Source organism: Euleptes europaea, chromosome 17 (assembly GCF_029931775.1).
Source record: "Euleptes europaea isolate rEulEur1 chromosome 17, rEulEur1.hap1, whole genome shotgun sequence".
Lineage (NCBI taxonomy): Eukaryota > Metazoa > Chordata > Lepidosauria > Squamata > Sphaerodactylidae > Euleptes > Euleptes europaea.
Window position 1 is genome coordinate 37,242,820 of NC_079328.1, and position 15,462 is coordinate 37,258,281.

The window sequence follows — 15,462 nt, forward strand, 5'->3', positions numbered from 1 at the left end:
AAAGAAGCATTATTAGATGTCACATCCTGCTTCCAGCTAGGGTTGCCAATCTCCAGATACTAGCTGGAGATCTCCCGCTATTACAACTGACCTCCAGCCAATAAAGATCAGTTCATCAGGAGAAAATGGCCACTTTGGCAATTAGACTCGATGGCATTGAAGTCCCTCTCCTCCCCGAACCCCACGTTCCTCAGGCTCCACCCCCAAAATCTCCAGATATTTCCCAATCCGGAGCTGGCAACCCTATTCCCAGCATTGATTTAGACCATGTAATCTGCCTTAAATCTCAGAAAAGTGGACTATAAATAAAGCAAATAAATAAATATTCTTCTTGTTAAGCAACACAGCCTTCAGTTTGACTAAAGAGTGAAACTTGCTATATTAATTAAAATCAGCTGAATTAAAAAAAAAACTTCATTGATACCCTGCCTCTCCCCAATAAGGACCTAAAGTAGCTCACAGTGTTCTCTTCTCCTTTTTATCCTCACAAAAACCCTGTGAGGTAGGTTAGATTGAGAGTGTGTGTGTGACTGGCTCAGTGTCACCCAGCAAGCTTCCATAGCCATGGGGGGAATTGAATCTGGGCCTTCCAGATCCTAGTCTGACCTTCCAACCACTACACCGTCTTGGCTGTGCTATCCCCACTGTCCCACCTTGTATGTTAAGGCTGCACACGTACCTGGGAGTAAATGTTATTCAACTTAAAAGGACTTGCTTGCGAGTAGGCCTGCTTAGGATTGCTCCCATTGCCAGGAAGACAAGCGTTATAGCACAATCCTATGCAGGCTTACTCCAGTCAAAGCCCTTTGAAATGAACGGGCTTAGACTGGAGTAACTCTCCTTAGGATTGCACTGTTAGAAATATAAGTGTACCTACTGGATATTTTTGACTTAGCGGTGCTTTCTTTCTCTCGTAGGGATCTGAAGGGTTTAGCGAGAAGCTGTTCTTAAGACAAAGAATGAATTTGCTCTCTCAGATGTCCACGACACCAATAGACTGCTTGTTTCAGGTATGAAGTACTCAACTATTGTATCAGCTGTATAAATCTGTCTTCCCTGTTTTGGAAGGTTTAGAACACCTGGTAGTCCACTATAACAGTTTTGTAGTGGGGAGGGTTCCCCACCCCCGGCAGACAAAATTGTTTGCAACCTCGACACCATGTTAAGGGCATCTGGATCATCTCTGGTCAGAATGAATTGGCTGAGTTTCAGTTATTGGCACCCAGGAATGTGGATGGGGTAGTCGCTTCAGTCCACTTCACAGCATGTCCCCTGACCCCTGTCCGAGTGGTTAGATTGTTGAGTGTGTTCATTGCATGCAGGAAAACTTCTTTAAGGGTGCGGTTCCGTGTTTGAAATAGGTGGTTATAAGGCTGTTGCTGAATGCTTCTTTGTGCTCATGGTGATGGGAGTTCTAGTCCATTTTCTACTCTTCCCTTTTTAGTCAAGGTGATAACAGTGCATAGTGGCAAAGCTACAGGTATTCCTGGATTATGTGGCCTATCAAAGACTTACCAGGGTATAAAAACCAACTCTTCTTCTTCTTCTCTTCCTCCATCCCCGTGCCCCACCCCAGTCTGTTCACTCTTGCTTTTGCTCTAGCACCTGTCTTTCTCTTCCACCTCTTTTTTAGCATGTCGCTTCGGGCAACCAGGATGAAGTAGAGCGCTTACTGAGCCAAGGGGACAGCGATAAGGACACTGTACAAAAAATGTGCCACCCGCTCTGTTTTTGCGACAAATGTGAAAAACTGGTTTCTGGGTAAGGGCTGAGCTGTTGTTTTTCCCCCAAACACTTCCAAAGGACTGGCAAAGTATAAGCGAGAGCTGATACAGGAAGAAGTAGCCACTCTTTCTAGTGCTGGAAGATTGGTGGGGCTGGGGTAGGGGGGATATGCTAACTTAGAATAAGGATTGAGTGGCTGTGCAATGACGCAGGCTCTCTGGGAGACAGAAATTAAGAGCCTGTCTGGGACACCCTCCTGCCGGTATAGGTGAAGAATAGGTTGTGAGAACTTTGATTACAATTAAGGTTTATTTGGCTATGATGATGAACAAATAAATCCTGTAATGACTAAACGAATGGCCCATTCCGATGCAAGCTTCTTTGGAAGCGAGCACTGTTGATCATTGTGCTACACTGGCTCACGTGTAGCCCCTCTGGTCACCTACGAATCGAAAGCAATTGAGGGCTAAGCTAGACATTAGGTGTAACACGTGATTACCACGGGGACTCGCGGCCAGACGGCAGCTGCGAGTTCCCTGTGGGAACTCAGTTCTGAAATGTCACGTGTGCCCAATACAGGTAGGGAGCAGGGTGCAGGGGGAAGAGGGGCTTCCCCCTTCCCCCATGCCGTTTTCCCAAACCGAAATGGCCCAGGGGGTGTTATTTGCCCCATTGGGGGGCTGCATGTACATTGAATACTTGAATGTGCAGCCTCCCCCCTAACAGGGCAATAAGACCCCTGAGGCTATTTAGGGTCAGGAAAACCTGGGGGGGAGGTAGGTTGAAGCCCCTTCTTGCCTTGCACCATGGTTCAGATCCTGATTGGGTCCCTGCGGTGCTTCAGAATTGAGTTTCCTCTAGGAAGTTGCCGCTGCTGTCCTGCTGCAAGTCCCTGCAGCGGTCACGTGTTACACACATAACGTCTAGTTTGGCATGAGTAAAACATACACTTGAGTAATCCCGACAGCTAATAACGTCCTGTTTATTTTAAGGAAGCTGAATGATCCGTCCATTGTCACACCTTTTTCGAGAGATGACCGGGGATTCACTCCACTTCATATAGCCGCTATATGTGGTAAGCAGAGCATGTTCTTTATTCATGGAATAATGTAGTGGTTGTCAAACTTTCTACCTGCTTTAGGGAATGCTGATTCCCCACTCCTCCACATGAGTGGCAGATGCTAATCTGATGAACTGGATTTGTTTCCCCACTCCTATACATGAAGACAGCAGGGTGACCTGTGGTGAGACCACACTTGGAATACTGTGTACAGTTCTGGTCACCACACCTAAAAAAGAATATTACAGAGCTTGAGAAGGTGCGGAAAAGAGCAACCAAAATGATTAGGGGACTAGAGCAACTGTCCTATGGGGAGCGGTTAAGACGCTTAGGGCTGTTTAGCTTGGAAAGAAGGCGGCTGAGGGGAGACATGATAGAGGGAGACATGATAGAGAGTTTTTCTCCCTCTCCCATAATACTAGAACACTGGGTCATCTGCTAAAGCTGGAGGGTGAGAGATTCAAAACAGATAAAAGAAAGTATTTTTTCACACAACTCATAGTTAAATTGTGGAACTCCCTGCCCCAGGATGTGGTGATGGCTGCCAGCTTGGAGGGCTTTAAGAGGGGAGTGGACATATTCATGGAGGAGAGGGGTATTCATGGCTGTTAGTTAGAATGGATACTAGTCATGCTGCATACCTATTCTCTCTAGTATCAGAGGAGCATGCCTATTATTTTGGGTGCAGTGGAGCACAGGCAGGATGGTGCTGCTGCCCTCGTCTTGTTAGTGGCTTCCTAGGGGCACCTGGTTGGCCACTGTGTGAACAGACTTCTGGACTTGATGAGCCTTTGTCTGATCCAGCAGGGCCTTTCTTATGTTCTTATGACCTTGGGCTAGTCACAGCTCTTTAGAGCTCTCTCAGCCCTACCTACCTCACAGGGTGTCCGTTGTGGGGAGGGGAAGGTGATTGTAAGCTAGTTTGAGATTCCCTTAAGTGTTAAAGTCAGCATATAAAAACCAACTCTTCTTCTTCTTTTGACTTGCCCATCAATCCAGAATATGTAGGGGAATGAGATAGGAGGATTGCCTTTAAAAAATCATTCTGTGGATTAGGTTCCCAGGAAGTCTCCTGTCCAGACACTAACTAGGCCCAAATCAGTTCAGCTTCAGTAAGGTTGCTGTATCATGTGCTTTCAGCCCATGGAGTGGGATTCTCTTTATAGGGTTTGCAACCTCCAGGTGAAGCCCAAAGATCTCCAGGTGACAGAGGTCAGTTCCCCTGGAGAAAATGGCTGCTTTGGAGGGCGGCCTATGTGGCACTTAGCGTTGTCAGCCTCCAGGTGGGACCTGGGGATCTCCAGGAATTACAGCTCATCCCCAGAGTACAGAGATCAGTTCCCCTGGAGAAAAATGGATGCTTTGGAGGGTGGACTCTATGACATTGTACCCCACTGGGGTCCCAGGCCTCCCCAGGCTCCATCCCCAAATCTCCAGGAATTTCCCCACCTGTATTTTGGCAACCCTACCCTCCCATCCCCTGCCTGCGGCCGGGGGTGGGGACCTGGCCACCCTAATGGCACTATATTCTGCTGAGGTCCCTCCCCAAACCCCACCCTCCCCAGGCTCCACCCCCAAATCTACAAGAATGTTTCGACCTGGAGCTGGCAACCCTATGGCTTGGTGACCTTTGGGCTTTTCCAACTCTTGTGAATGGGAGAACCTCTCTGGAATCCTCCTTAATCCTTTCTGCAGCATTAAGCATGCAGCCGCGGCGTCCATCCACTGTACGTCAGTCACGCCGCCGATCTTAACAATTGCAAGCAAGACCATTGTTCCAGGGCTTTCGTAATTACTGTGGCTTTCCGAGAACCCAGGAGGAGATTGCTTTCTGTGCGTACCTGCAATTTGCAGCTGGCATTCATTTCTCAGTTGACTCCCTCCGGAGACCATTTCAATTCACTTATTGTGGGTAGGAAGCTCCTCACCGAGCTATGACCTGGAATAAGCTATTGTAAGTTGGGGAATGCTTACCACCATGGAGTGAATCCTAAAGATAACTACCGTATTCCTTACAAAAAGTGGGAAGGAGTAGATTGTGACACTCACCGCGGTGCTGTGGGGAAGGGAGGTTGCCTTTTAACCTCCTGAGGTGCTGCCATTTTGATTCTAACAAGCGTATATTTTTCACAGGGCAAGCCTCGTTAATTGACTTGTTAGTCTCCAAAGGAGCCGTTGTCAATGCTACGGATTACCACGGATCAACGCCGCTTCACCTTGCCTGTCAGAAAGGATATCAGAATGTTACTGTAAGCACCAAAAGATTAGTGAGAGATTTTTTTGCAGAAGTCCCGTTTTTTTTTTTAAGATCTAGATAATAATGATGTTCCTTTCTGTCCAATCATGCTTGCAGATTGAAAGCAAAAACTTCCCAATAGCTTGTTTGTCCTGCTCTTGTCACAATTAAGTGACAGCCTCTTCAGAAGTTTGATTGGACAATGGTTCCTGCAGGCTTCTGTATCGAGCAAACTGTAATCCAGTTTAAAGCTTCTTATGGAATGTAACACTTCATGCTAGAAATGGGGAGAGAATGGAAACGGGGCGGGGGGGAACTCTGCTGTATTCGGATTTCAGTACAGAAGCCTCAAGTTTCCTAGCAAGTTCCCTTTCCCTTGACAATAAACAATTATTCAGTAGTTGAACTAAATAATGATACATATCAACCGTCAAGTGTTTAGTATGCCATACACTTGCTAATATACGAACAGTGTCGGAGCAACTGATTACCGGTACTACTTAATACTTAGCAATTGTGTAGTCCCTTCACTTTGTTCAAAGTGTCACAAATCTAACCTATAAGTTAGGTCTATGGTTATTTTCATATGGGGGAGGAGATCTGAGGTTGAGACAGAGTCACTTGCCTCAGGCTACCTGGTGAGAATTCGAACTGGGGCCATCCTGATGCATAGCTCAGTTGCATAGCCGCTTCGTGGCCCAACTCTCGAAAATGGGTTAAAAGAGGTTTGCCTTTAATTATTCCTCATATAAATCAGTAGTGCTATGCAAATGCAAACTTCCATGGGGAATGAGTTCTTTTCAACTGTGAAGAAGGCCCTGTTATGCTCCCTTGCTATTCTAACACCTTTCCAAGGTGTTATCAGGAGCTCTCTGATGTATTCTAACATATATGGAGAGGTGGGGGAAACCAGGAAAGGTAATTCTGTGATGTTTGCAGGACCCAGACTTTGAAGGTTTAATGCATGTGGGCCTAAGTTAGTATGCCCTCAGTCTTCCTTGTCCATTAGCCAGTTGTAGCAGTGCCATAAGTAGCAAAATATCAATAAAGCATGTTTTGTTCCTTCGTGGCTTTCTCTGGAAGTAGGCAGCACTGTAGGTTGACTCTTGCATTAAATCCAACCGACATCCCAAAGTCAGCCCAAAGCAACCCGGTTTTAAAAGCATGGGGACCTAGCACAATGTAAAGGACAGGAAGAGGCGGGGTTGTTCCTCTGTGACAGGACATGTGCTTTGCATATTAAATGTTCCAGGCTTTGCATAAGGAATGTCCCGTCTTCAGTGTAAAAGGATCTCTGGTAATAGGTGTTGGGAAGGACCTCTCACTGCTTGAGAGAGATGCTGCCAGTCAGTGTCAATGTCAAAACCTTAATGGCATAAACAACATCCGCCGAGAACGTAATTGTACAGTTTCACTCAACAAAGTTCACCTGTTCCTGTTTATAGTAACATTCACAAATCCTCATTGCTTGCTGCAAAAACTTGGCTACTTAGTCAATTGTGGCCGCATCCTGGGTAGACATAAGAAAGGCTACCTTATGCTCATCCGGTTGCCACTCCCCACTAGCGAACAATGGATTGATAAACGTAAGGCGGATTATCTGATAAAGGGGACAGCGTAGAAGGGCACATGCAACTGAGTCTATATAGTTTGTTCCACAAGGGCATAACCTTGCTGCTGGTGGTTGTGTTTGAAATCTCCCCTGTAATATTGCTGATGGTCACACATTGCATCTTGCTAGCGTGTACACCCTCCTTTGTTTCGGATCCGTTAGGTGGGGAAAATAGATTGCTACTGACTGTTTACGTTTTACCATCCCCAAGCTCACACAAGCACTGTTCCTGACTTGGCCACGAAGGCCTTGCATTTCGTTATCTAGCAGTCTGCGTTGGATAATATCGAACGGTGATTTTTCTAAAAGACAATAAAGGGACTCTATTGATATTCCCGTCTGACTAATTTTATTCTCAATCCCTTTTTGCCACCCTGATGCTTGATAATCAGCAAACATGGCATGCAGTCAGTCAAAGTAAGCGATGCTCAGTCTGACAGCTAATTGTCCCGCTTGGTTTAAGGAAGCTACATCTGTGTTAAACTTGGACCGGAGAGTCACAGCAAGTTCGCTAGTTGACCTTGGACTAGTTACTTACTAACCTACCTCACAGGATTGTTGTGCAAGGCCAAAAAAAACCTCCTTGAAAACCTAGATTCTATCCCTGGCATCTCCAGTTAAAGGAGCTAGGCAAGGAGGTGATGTGAAAGACCTCAGCCTGAGACCCTGGATATCTGCTGCTGGTCTGAGTAGACAATACTGACTTTGATGGACCAAGGGTCTGATTCAGTATAAGGCAGTTTCATGGGTTCATGTGTTCACCCTTCAAGGGACTGTGGCTCAGTGGCAGAGAACAAGCTTTATGTGCAGATGGTCCCAGGTTCAGTCCTGGATTTCTCTGCTAAAGGAAGGCGATTTTTCTCCCCGTCAGAGTAGCCATACTGGAGCTAGGAGGATCAAACTCCCCACTCAGTATAAGGCAGCTTCCTATAGTCACCTTGGTCTCCATGGAGGAAGATTGGGGATAAAAATATGAAGCATGAAAGGGGAAAAAAAGTATATGCTTTATACCATATATGCGTATGAGACAATGTAAGTGAAGTACATTTAGTGCCTGAAAGGCATTATTTCAATGCTCCCTTTTATTTTGAGAAGTGCTTTGAAGTTGAGCCATTCTCTTCATCCGAAATGAAGAAATCCTTTATCAGGCTGATGTTGTGCGTTCCTTTAGCCCAAGGAAGCTTCTTTCTCATTCTGCTGGAGAGCATCTGAAGCATCTGCTGTTGAATTGGCCTGTATTGTTCTGCACCACAGCATCTAGTGGGTGATATAACATCTGGGTGCCGAGGCCAGAACTCTCGTTTGGTTTTAAATAGTGCATGGTGGGAAGCTTTTATCTGGGCCACGAACTGGGTCAAAGTGGGAGCAAAAAGCCAGATGAGACATGTTTCCTCTTGGCTGCTTTCGAGCTGAAGGAGATGCACGGGTCTGACTGATTTGCTTGGAAACTTAAGCCTTTGCAGTTATCCCCCCACCTTCTTATAAAAGACATTGTCTCGCTTCCTCTTTTCAGCTCCTTTTGCTGCACTATAAAGCTAGCACTGAAATTCAAGACAACAGTGGCAACACAGCACTGCATTTAGCTTGCACTTACGGCCATGAGGATGTAAGTAATTTGAAACTAAAATGGTACCTGACATCAGTTCAAGCTGCAATATCTTGTTAAAATCATAACACCTCTCCCATTTATTTTGTTAAAAGTACAGTAAATGCTCTCCCTTTAGCCTTTTTTTTAATGTTGTGTTTTCAAAATTATCCCTGTATCCATGGGGTTAGAAACCTGGGCCTGTTCGGGTGGTGCTTCTTAGGGAAAAAACGTCAACTTGGCAACATTCTCCGGGATGGGGACAGAACATTCCCACTGCTTTACCATTCGGAGAAAGAAATGAGTGAATTATGCTGTACTGTAATTATTTTAACATGTGAACTGTTTGCCCCCTGGAAACTTGTTCTGTGGCCCCAGGATGAGGTTCAGATCACAGGGTCAAAGAGATCCTTCATTCCAACAGACACAGCATAGCATAGTTTGTTAATTTTTCTCTGTATGTAGATAAGGTAGCGTTTTCTAACACCAGCCATGTTTGTAAAAATAGTATTCAAATGTTAATTGCATAGAATATATTATACAGGATAGTGTTATCTGCTATACAATAAGCAGATAGCAGTAGACCTCTTAGTTCCAATACTAAGAACATAAGGAAAGTCATGCTGGATCAGACCAAGCCCCATCAAGTCCAGCAGCCTGTTCACATAGTGGTCAACCAGGTGTTTCTAGGAAGCCCCCAAACAAGAAAACTGCAGCAGCACCATCCTGCCTGTGTTCCACAGCACCTAATATATTCGGCATGCTCCTCTGATCCTGGAGAGAATAGGTATGCATCATGACTAGTATCCATTTTAGCTAGTAGCGATGAATACTCTCTCCTCCATGAACATGTCCACTCCCCTCTTAAAGCCTTCCAAGTTGGCAGCCATCACCACATCATGGGGCAGGGAGTTCCACAATTTAACTATGCGTTGTGTGAAGAAATACTTCCTTTTATCAGTTTTGAATAGTTTCACTGGTATAACCTTTTTTCCTTTTTTCTCCCCCACACTTTCTAGTGTGTCAAGGCTTTAGTCTACTACGACGTCCACTCATGTAAATTAGATATTGGTAATGAAAAAGGAGACACCCCCCTTCATATAGCTGCTCGCTGGGGCTACCAAGGGATCATAGAAGTGCTACTGCAGAACGGAGCCAACCCGGATATTCAGAACCGAATGAAAGAGACTTCTGTGCAATGTGCATTAAATTCTACGGTACTATTTATTTATCTCATTTTTTTGAAGTGTTTTTTTAAAATGAAATTCCTCTGTGATCTCAACTGGTGCTTAATTGCAAAAATTATATATCAGGGAGGCGTTTAAAAAATAATTTCAGTTTTGATAGAAGAGGATCACAGCTTTACTTCTGAGGCTTCTATGCAATGCATTAAATTTTATTTATTTATGTATTTATTTATTTATTTATTTATTTATTTAATCATTCTTATAACCTGATCTACCCCAGCAAAGCCGGGATATTTTAACTCACTTCTCCTTTATCGTCTCTTTGTTTGTTTGTTTGTTTGTTTGTTTAAAAATTAATTTCCTCCATAAGCCTAACTAGCACTTAATTGCAAAGAGGGTGTTTAGCCAGAGCCTTTCAAAATGATTTCAGTTTACTTTCGATGGAGGAAATCAACAATTTTCCTTCCAAAGTGTCCAACAGGCATGATCAGCATTGCTAACGGCTTTGCTGTTGCGTCTGGTCTCTGTTGGCTCATGTTGATGCTAGTCACCCCGTCATGAAATAATTGCGTGAGGTGGAGTTGCACTTTTGCGCTCATGAATATTTTATCTGTCTGCAGATTCTGTCTTTAATGGAGCTGAACTACCTGAGGTTCGAAAGAAGGCAGAGTGCTTCTCAGGTAACAGAGCGCACTCTCTGTAAACCCGTTCCTTAGCAATAAGGACATTCGGCCCATCAGCCAGTACTGGTAATGGTGATGCAGCAGACCTTCCCCACACCTCTTTTTGCTTTCTTTGCTGACCCCGTCAGTCACTAACCAGGTTGGAGGACACAGCCAGCCAAGTGTCATCTGGCTCCAGTTTCTCTTCGGCTGCCGCAACATCCATCATTAGACAAGACGGAACGAAAACTTATTACAAGGAGGTAAGATTAAGAAGCCTTGGATCATTAGCGGTGCGGAAGAAGCCCAGACTGCCAACTCTGTCTGCCTGTCTGTGTCACATTTTTATCCTGCCCTTCTTCCAGAGTGCACTGGGGGGGATATAAAATCATAGAGTTGGAAGGAGCCATACAGGCCATCTAGTCCAACCCTCCTGAATGCAGGATCAGCCTAGAGCATCCCTGATGTGTGTTTGTCCAACCATTGCTTAAAGACTGCCAGTGAGGGGAAGCTCATCATCTCCCTAGGTAGCCGATTCCACTGCTGAACTACTCTTACCGCACCATTGGGCTACACCACACCACACCATCCCACAAAGCAATACTGTTCCAGAAATAAGAAGCAAGTCATGTAGAAACTCATTTAATAGCATACTTCTGGTGCATTCCTCAGCAGAGTTAAACCCTTCTGGCACTGTTGCTCCTCCCCCTTCTTAAAAAGCCAAACATCATCTTCCAGATGTTGCATCTGTAGCTCAAGTCAGGGGAAAAAGATTATCGGCGGCTCAGCCCTCTACTCCCTGGGTGGCCTGTGGCTTTGGGGGAATTCCTTCCATCTCAGTTTGTTCAGGTCAGAGCCTGACAGCTAATGGTTCAAGTGTCAACCGGCTCAGTTCCCTTTATAAGAGAGTTTTCAAGAATGCCATTTCAGACTACAGTTATCTGGTGTGCCATCTAATTTGGGACCTGCTGCCTTGCTTACTGTGTGTCCTGCATTCAAAGTTTACTTTGAACTTTGGAACATAGCTGTAAGCATACAGGAGCATTCCTCAGGCAGGGGCGTCAAACTCAATTGTTACGAGGACCAGATATGACATAAATGTCACTTGGCTGGGCCGGGCCATGCCTCGCCAGCCCAAATTGAGAGTTGGGAGGTGGTGGTGGGGGGAGTGGCTGCCTCGTGGGTCACATAAGAGCTCTCAAGGGGCAAGATCTGGTTTGTGGGCCTTATGTTTGACACCCCTGTTCTATACAGTGTTCTTTTTGTTTCAAGTCTTTGGAGTGGTTTGTACATCTGGCCAACCCCCTCCCCTATCCCTGTGATCGCCTCCAGGAGTGCATGAGAAAGAAACAGTCCTGCAGGGATACTGTTTATGCGAGGCCCTGTACACACGGCTGCCATTATTTGTGCAAATGGGCTGTCTCAGAAATGCTGCTGCCATCAATCAAGTCAGGGTGGCGTGGAATACAGCCTCTCCAAGTCATTCAAATTGGGCCCTCTGTCTGGGTGGCTCCCATAGGGACCCTCTGGATGCATGAACCAGCCCTCAAAACTACAAATCTGAAACACAGATTAGGTCTTTTAGATCACCCTACAGTCTAAATGTTATAGTATATCCCAACGAATTTCCTTCTCCCTCTTTGCTTTATTGGCCACATAGGTAGAGAAACTCCTAAGAGCAGTTGCTGACGGAGACCTTGAAATGGTAAGTTGTCCTGTATTCTGTATTATTTGTTTTCAGGCCATGAGTTTAATGGTACTAGAATAGGAACTAGGAATTGCTGCTGGCATGCTTGTAAAGGATGCAGAGGTACAATGTATATTGTAATTAGTTTGACTAGAGCAGGGAGTAAATGCTTAGGGGCAGAAAATTGGCATCTGTAGTGAGATAAGAATCCTATGCGCCTGATCAGTCCTAGGGTGTCCATTGCTCTGAATTTGTGAATGAACTCAAGTTCAGCACTCTCACATTGAAATCTCCCTTTGAAGCTTCTCCATTTGAGGACTGCTGCTCTAAGGTCTACTACAACCCAACACAACTACCCTCTGAAACAGCTGATGAAGTGTCCCTTAAGTTTTCATACTCGAGGAGAAAGTTTTTCACAAAAAGCAGCCCTGAGATGGAAGCATGGCTTCATTTAGTTTTTTAAAAGATTTATATTGCACTTTCCCCCCCTAACAGGGACCCAAAACATCTTTGCACACAGTTTTCTCCTGCTCCATGTTATCCCCACAACAACCACCTTGTGGGGTAGGTTAAGCTGAGAGATTGTGACAGGCCCAGGGTCACCCAGCAAGTGTCCCTGGCAGAGCCTACTTGTCCCAGGTCCTAGTCTGACGCTGTAACCACTACACCATCCTGGCTATCAATGTTTACTGTACTAGCATTGGCTCTGAATGAGAAATTTCCTGCTGTCAAAATGCAGACGGATAAAAAATGGCTTATGGAAATGTGAAGCACTTCAGAGTGTTTTGATTTTGAATAATGTAACTTTCCGTAAACGGCTGACAACATCAACTCGGCTGTTCACATCCTATAATTTGCATTATTTTCTGTCTTTCTCAATGACTGAAAACCTGCCATAGCAATTTTTATCCTTTTTCTTTGGAAGCCTTTTGAGAAGTGTGACACTACAAAAAGCGGCGGCTGACATTCAGGCAGATTATATTGTTGCGCATCAGATGTTTGCAGAATTCCGTTTCTTTGAAAAAAAAGAAATACAAAAGATTGTAAAACGTACCTCGTCTCAGTTCAGACAGCAGCCCAGACCATGTTAAAAGAAGTTTGATGATGGATTGGTTGGGTTTCTGAATTGACAGGCCGTAGATGAACACATGAAGTTGCCTTATACTGAATCAGACCCCCTTTGGTCCATCAGAGTCAGTATTATCTACTCAGACCGGCAGCAGCTCTCCAGGGTCTCAGGCAGAGATCTTTCACATCACCTACTTGCCTAGTCCCTTTAACTCAGGGGTGGGGAATGTCAGGCCCGGCGGCCGTATAAGGCCTGCAAAATCATTTGGTCTGGCCCTTCGTGGGTCCTGGCAGATCTCTAGCTTAGAAGGATCTAAGACTGGCGATCCGCCCCTTCCCACAGACAGGAATAGCCCCTATTCAAGGCAGATGTGAGTTTGTTTTGCCGAGAAAAGGAACTCTTTCTCCCCCTTGCAGAAGAGACGTTAGCTATGGAGCTGCTAGGACCGCCCAAGAAACTTTGTTAACCCTTTCCAACCCGGGCGATGGAGAAACATATTCCCTCTGTACTACAAGAAGGCTGGGGGTGGAAATGGCAACAATGGGGGGAGTGGTTAAAGGGGGCAGAGCCAGAATGTGCCACTAGTTGGATGCCTGCCTGCTTGCCCGCGCCAGGGGGGTTCATCTTGGGCGGCTGCCTGCTTGGGGCTTGGTCGGCTAATTTTTAAGTTGATAATTTTGTATGGCCCGCGAATGTTGTTATAAATATCCAGATGGCCCTTGGCGGAAAAAAGGTTCCCCACTCCTGCTTTAACTGGAGATGCCAGGGATTGAACCTGGGACCTTCTGCATACCAAGCAGATGCTCTACCACTGAGCCATGGCCCCAGTTGGTTGGCAAATCAGGAAGAGAAGAATGTCTGTAGCATGAATGAATGAAATATTCTGTGGCAAGGGGGTGCCCTCTAATTTCTGTTTCTCAGGTGGCTTCTTGCCGTGAACTATAAAGTAAAGTCGCAAAGTGGCGCGCGTTAATTGAGGAGATCAGATTAAGACAGCTTTGGGATCCTTAACATGTGCATCTATTTTAAAGCATGCTTAGCCTTTTGACCAAAATCCTCGGTTAATCCATTGTAATTGGAAAGAGATACACTTGAGATAAACGTGATTAAATGTCGGGAAAGACTCAAATTCAACCTCCAGGTTCAAATGATTTTGGGGCCAAGCGGATGCCTGGTTCTGCAGCTTCCTTGTTTTCCAGCAGCTGCATGGAGCTGAAGAGAGGGGCTTGCGGGAAAACCAGCCTTTCTGATTTGTGTTTGGGAGAAGAAGAAGAAGAGTTGGTTTTTAAATGCTGACTTTCTCTACCACTTAAGGGAGACTCAAACCAGCTTACAATCACTTTCCCTTCCCCTCCCCACAACAAACACCCTGTGAGGTAGGTGGGGCTGAGAGAGCTCTAAGAAAGCTGTGACTGGCCCAAGGTCACCCAGCTGGCTTCATGTGTAGGAGTGGGGAAACAAATCCAGTTCACCAGATTAGCCTCGGCTGCTCATGCAGGGAAGCGGGGAATGAAACCCGGTTCTCCAGATCAGACTCCACCGCTCCAAACCACTGCTCTTAACCACTGCGCCACGCTGGCTGGACAGGTTGCCTTCATGGCCTTTTCAATTCACTGTAGCTGCTTTTCCTTGGGTTTGTTACCAAAGCAGCCGATGCAACTTGCATCATGCCCTGAATAGAGTCCCAGATTAGGGCTCTACTTCTGGGCTTTGTGGATGGGAGGGACCTGTGATTCTGTTTGACGGTCTGACTCTCCCTTCCAAGCAGCTTCTGGTCCAGTCATTTTTGTTGGTAAGAGGTGGAGTGGGGGGGGGGGAGCACATCCTCCCTCCCCCCCCTTTAGGGTTGAAATTGGCATTCAGGTTTGAGAGATTGTCTCCGGAGAAAGAGAATGCAACAGCTGAGGCACAGTGGGGAGTTTTCACTGAGAGGGTGTGCAAACTAAAAGAGAGGCAGGAATAAAATAAGATCAAGGAGGGCATGCTGCTGTGACTGTAACTGGGGTTACTGCCGTCTTCGACAAGGGCAAGCCTTAAGTGGCTCAGCTGTGCATATGCTGCTTTTCAATTACGTTGTTACTCTTGTAAAGATTTAATCACTCTTTTGAAGTCAAGTCAAGTGAGTTTATTTGTAAGCTGTTACAAAATATCCTAAAATATTTACAATATTCTAAGAAAACTGATTAAAAATTAATGACAGGATAAAAAGTAAAACAATCATTATCAAACAATCACAAATCTATTGTAATACAATAAGGGGAAAATTCCATTAAAACCAGAATTATAGAGTTGGAAGAGACCACCAGGGTCATTTAGTCCAACCCCCTGCACTATGCAGGAAATTCACAACTACCTCCCTCACACAACCCCAGTGACCCCCTACTCCATGCCCAGAAGATGGCCAAGATGCCCTCCCTCTCATAATCTGCCTAAGGTCATAGAATCAGCATTGCTGACAGATGGCCATCTAGCCTTTGCACTAAAACTGCTCTCACTTGCTATGCCTAAACAATTTCCTTCTTTGCAGCCTGGAGGGCTCTTTTCTTCTTAGCAGCCAGGGCAAATTGAGACGTTCTATAAGTCACGTGTGCATTGGAGTCTGATAATAGAAAAATCAGTTTTTTGGTTTCAGAACAGGA

At 45.5% G+C, this 15,462-nt stretch overlaps 1 protein-coding gene across 1 annotated transcript in view; it reads left to right on the top strand.

Moving 5' to 3' along the window:
• Positions 1–15,462, top strand: part of ANKRD27 (ankyrin repeat domain 27) — a 67,984-nt gene that overhangs the window by 38,534 nt on the left and 13,988 nt on the right. Inside the window, exons 13-21 of the mRNA XM_056862366.1 lie at positions 918–1,010; positions 1,634–1,761; positions 2,718–2,800; positions 4,919–5,034; positions 8,147–8,239; positions 9,238–9,435; positions 10,026–10,085; positions 10,217–10,330; positions 11,728–11,772. Of these exons, the coding sequence (XP_056718344.1) occupies positions 918–1,010; positions 1,634–1,761; positions 2,718–2,800; positions 4,919–5,034; positions 8,147–8,239; positions 9,238–9,435; positions 10,026–10,085; positions 10,217–10,330; positions 11,728–11,772 (930 nt within the window). The remainder of the gene's footprint in view (positions 1–917; positions 1,011–1,633; positions 1,762–2,717; positions 2,801–4,918; positions 5,035–8,146; positions 8,240–9,237; positions 9,436–10,025; positions 10,086–10,216; positions 10,331–11,727; positions 11,773–15,462) is intronic.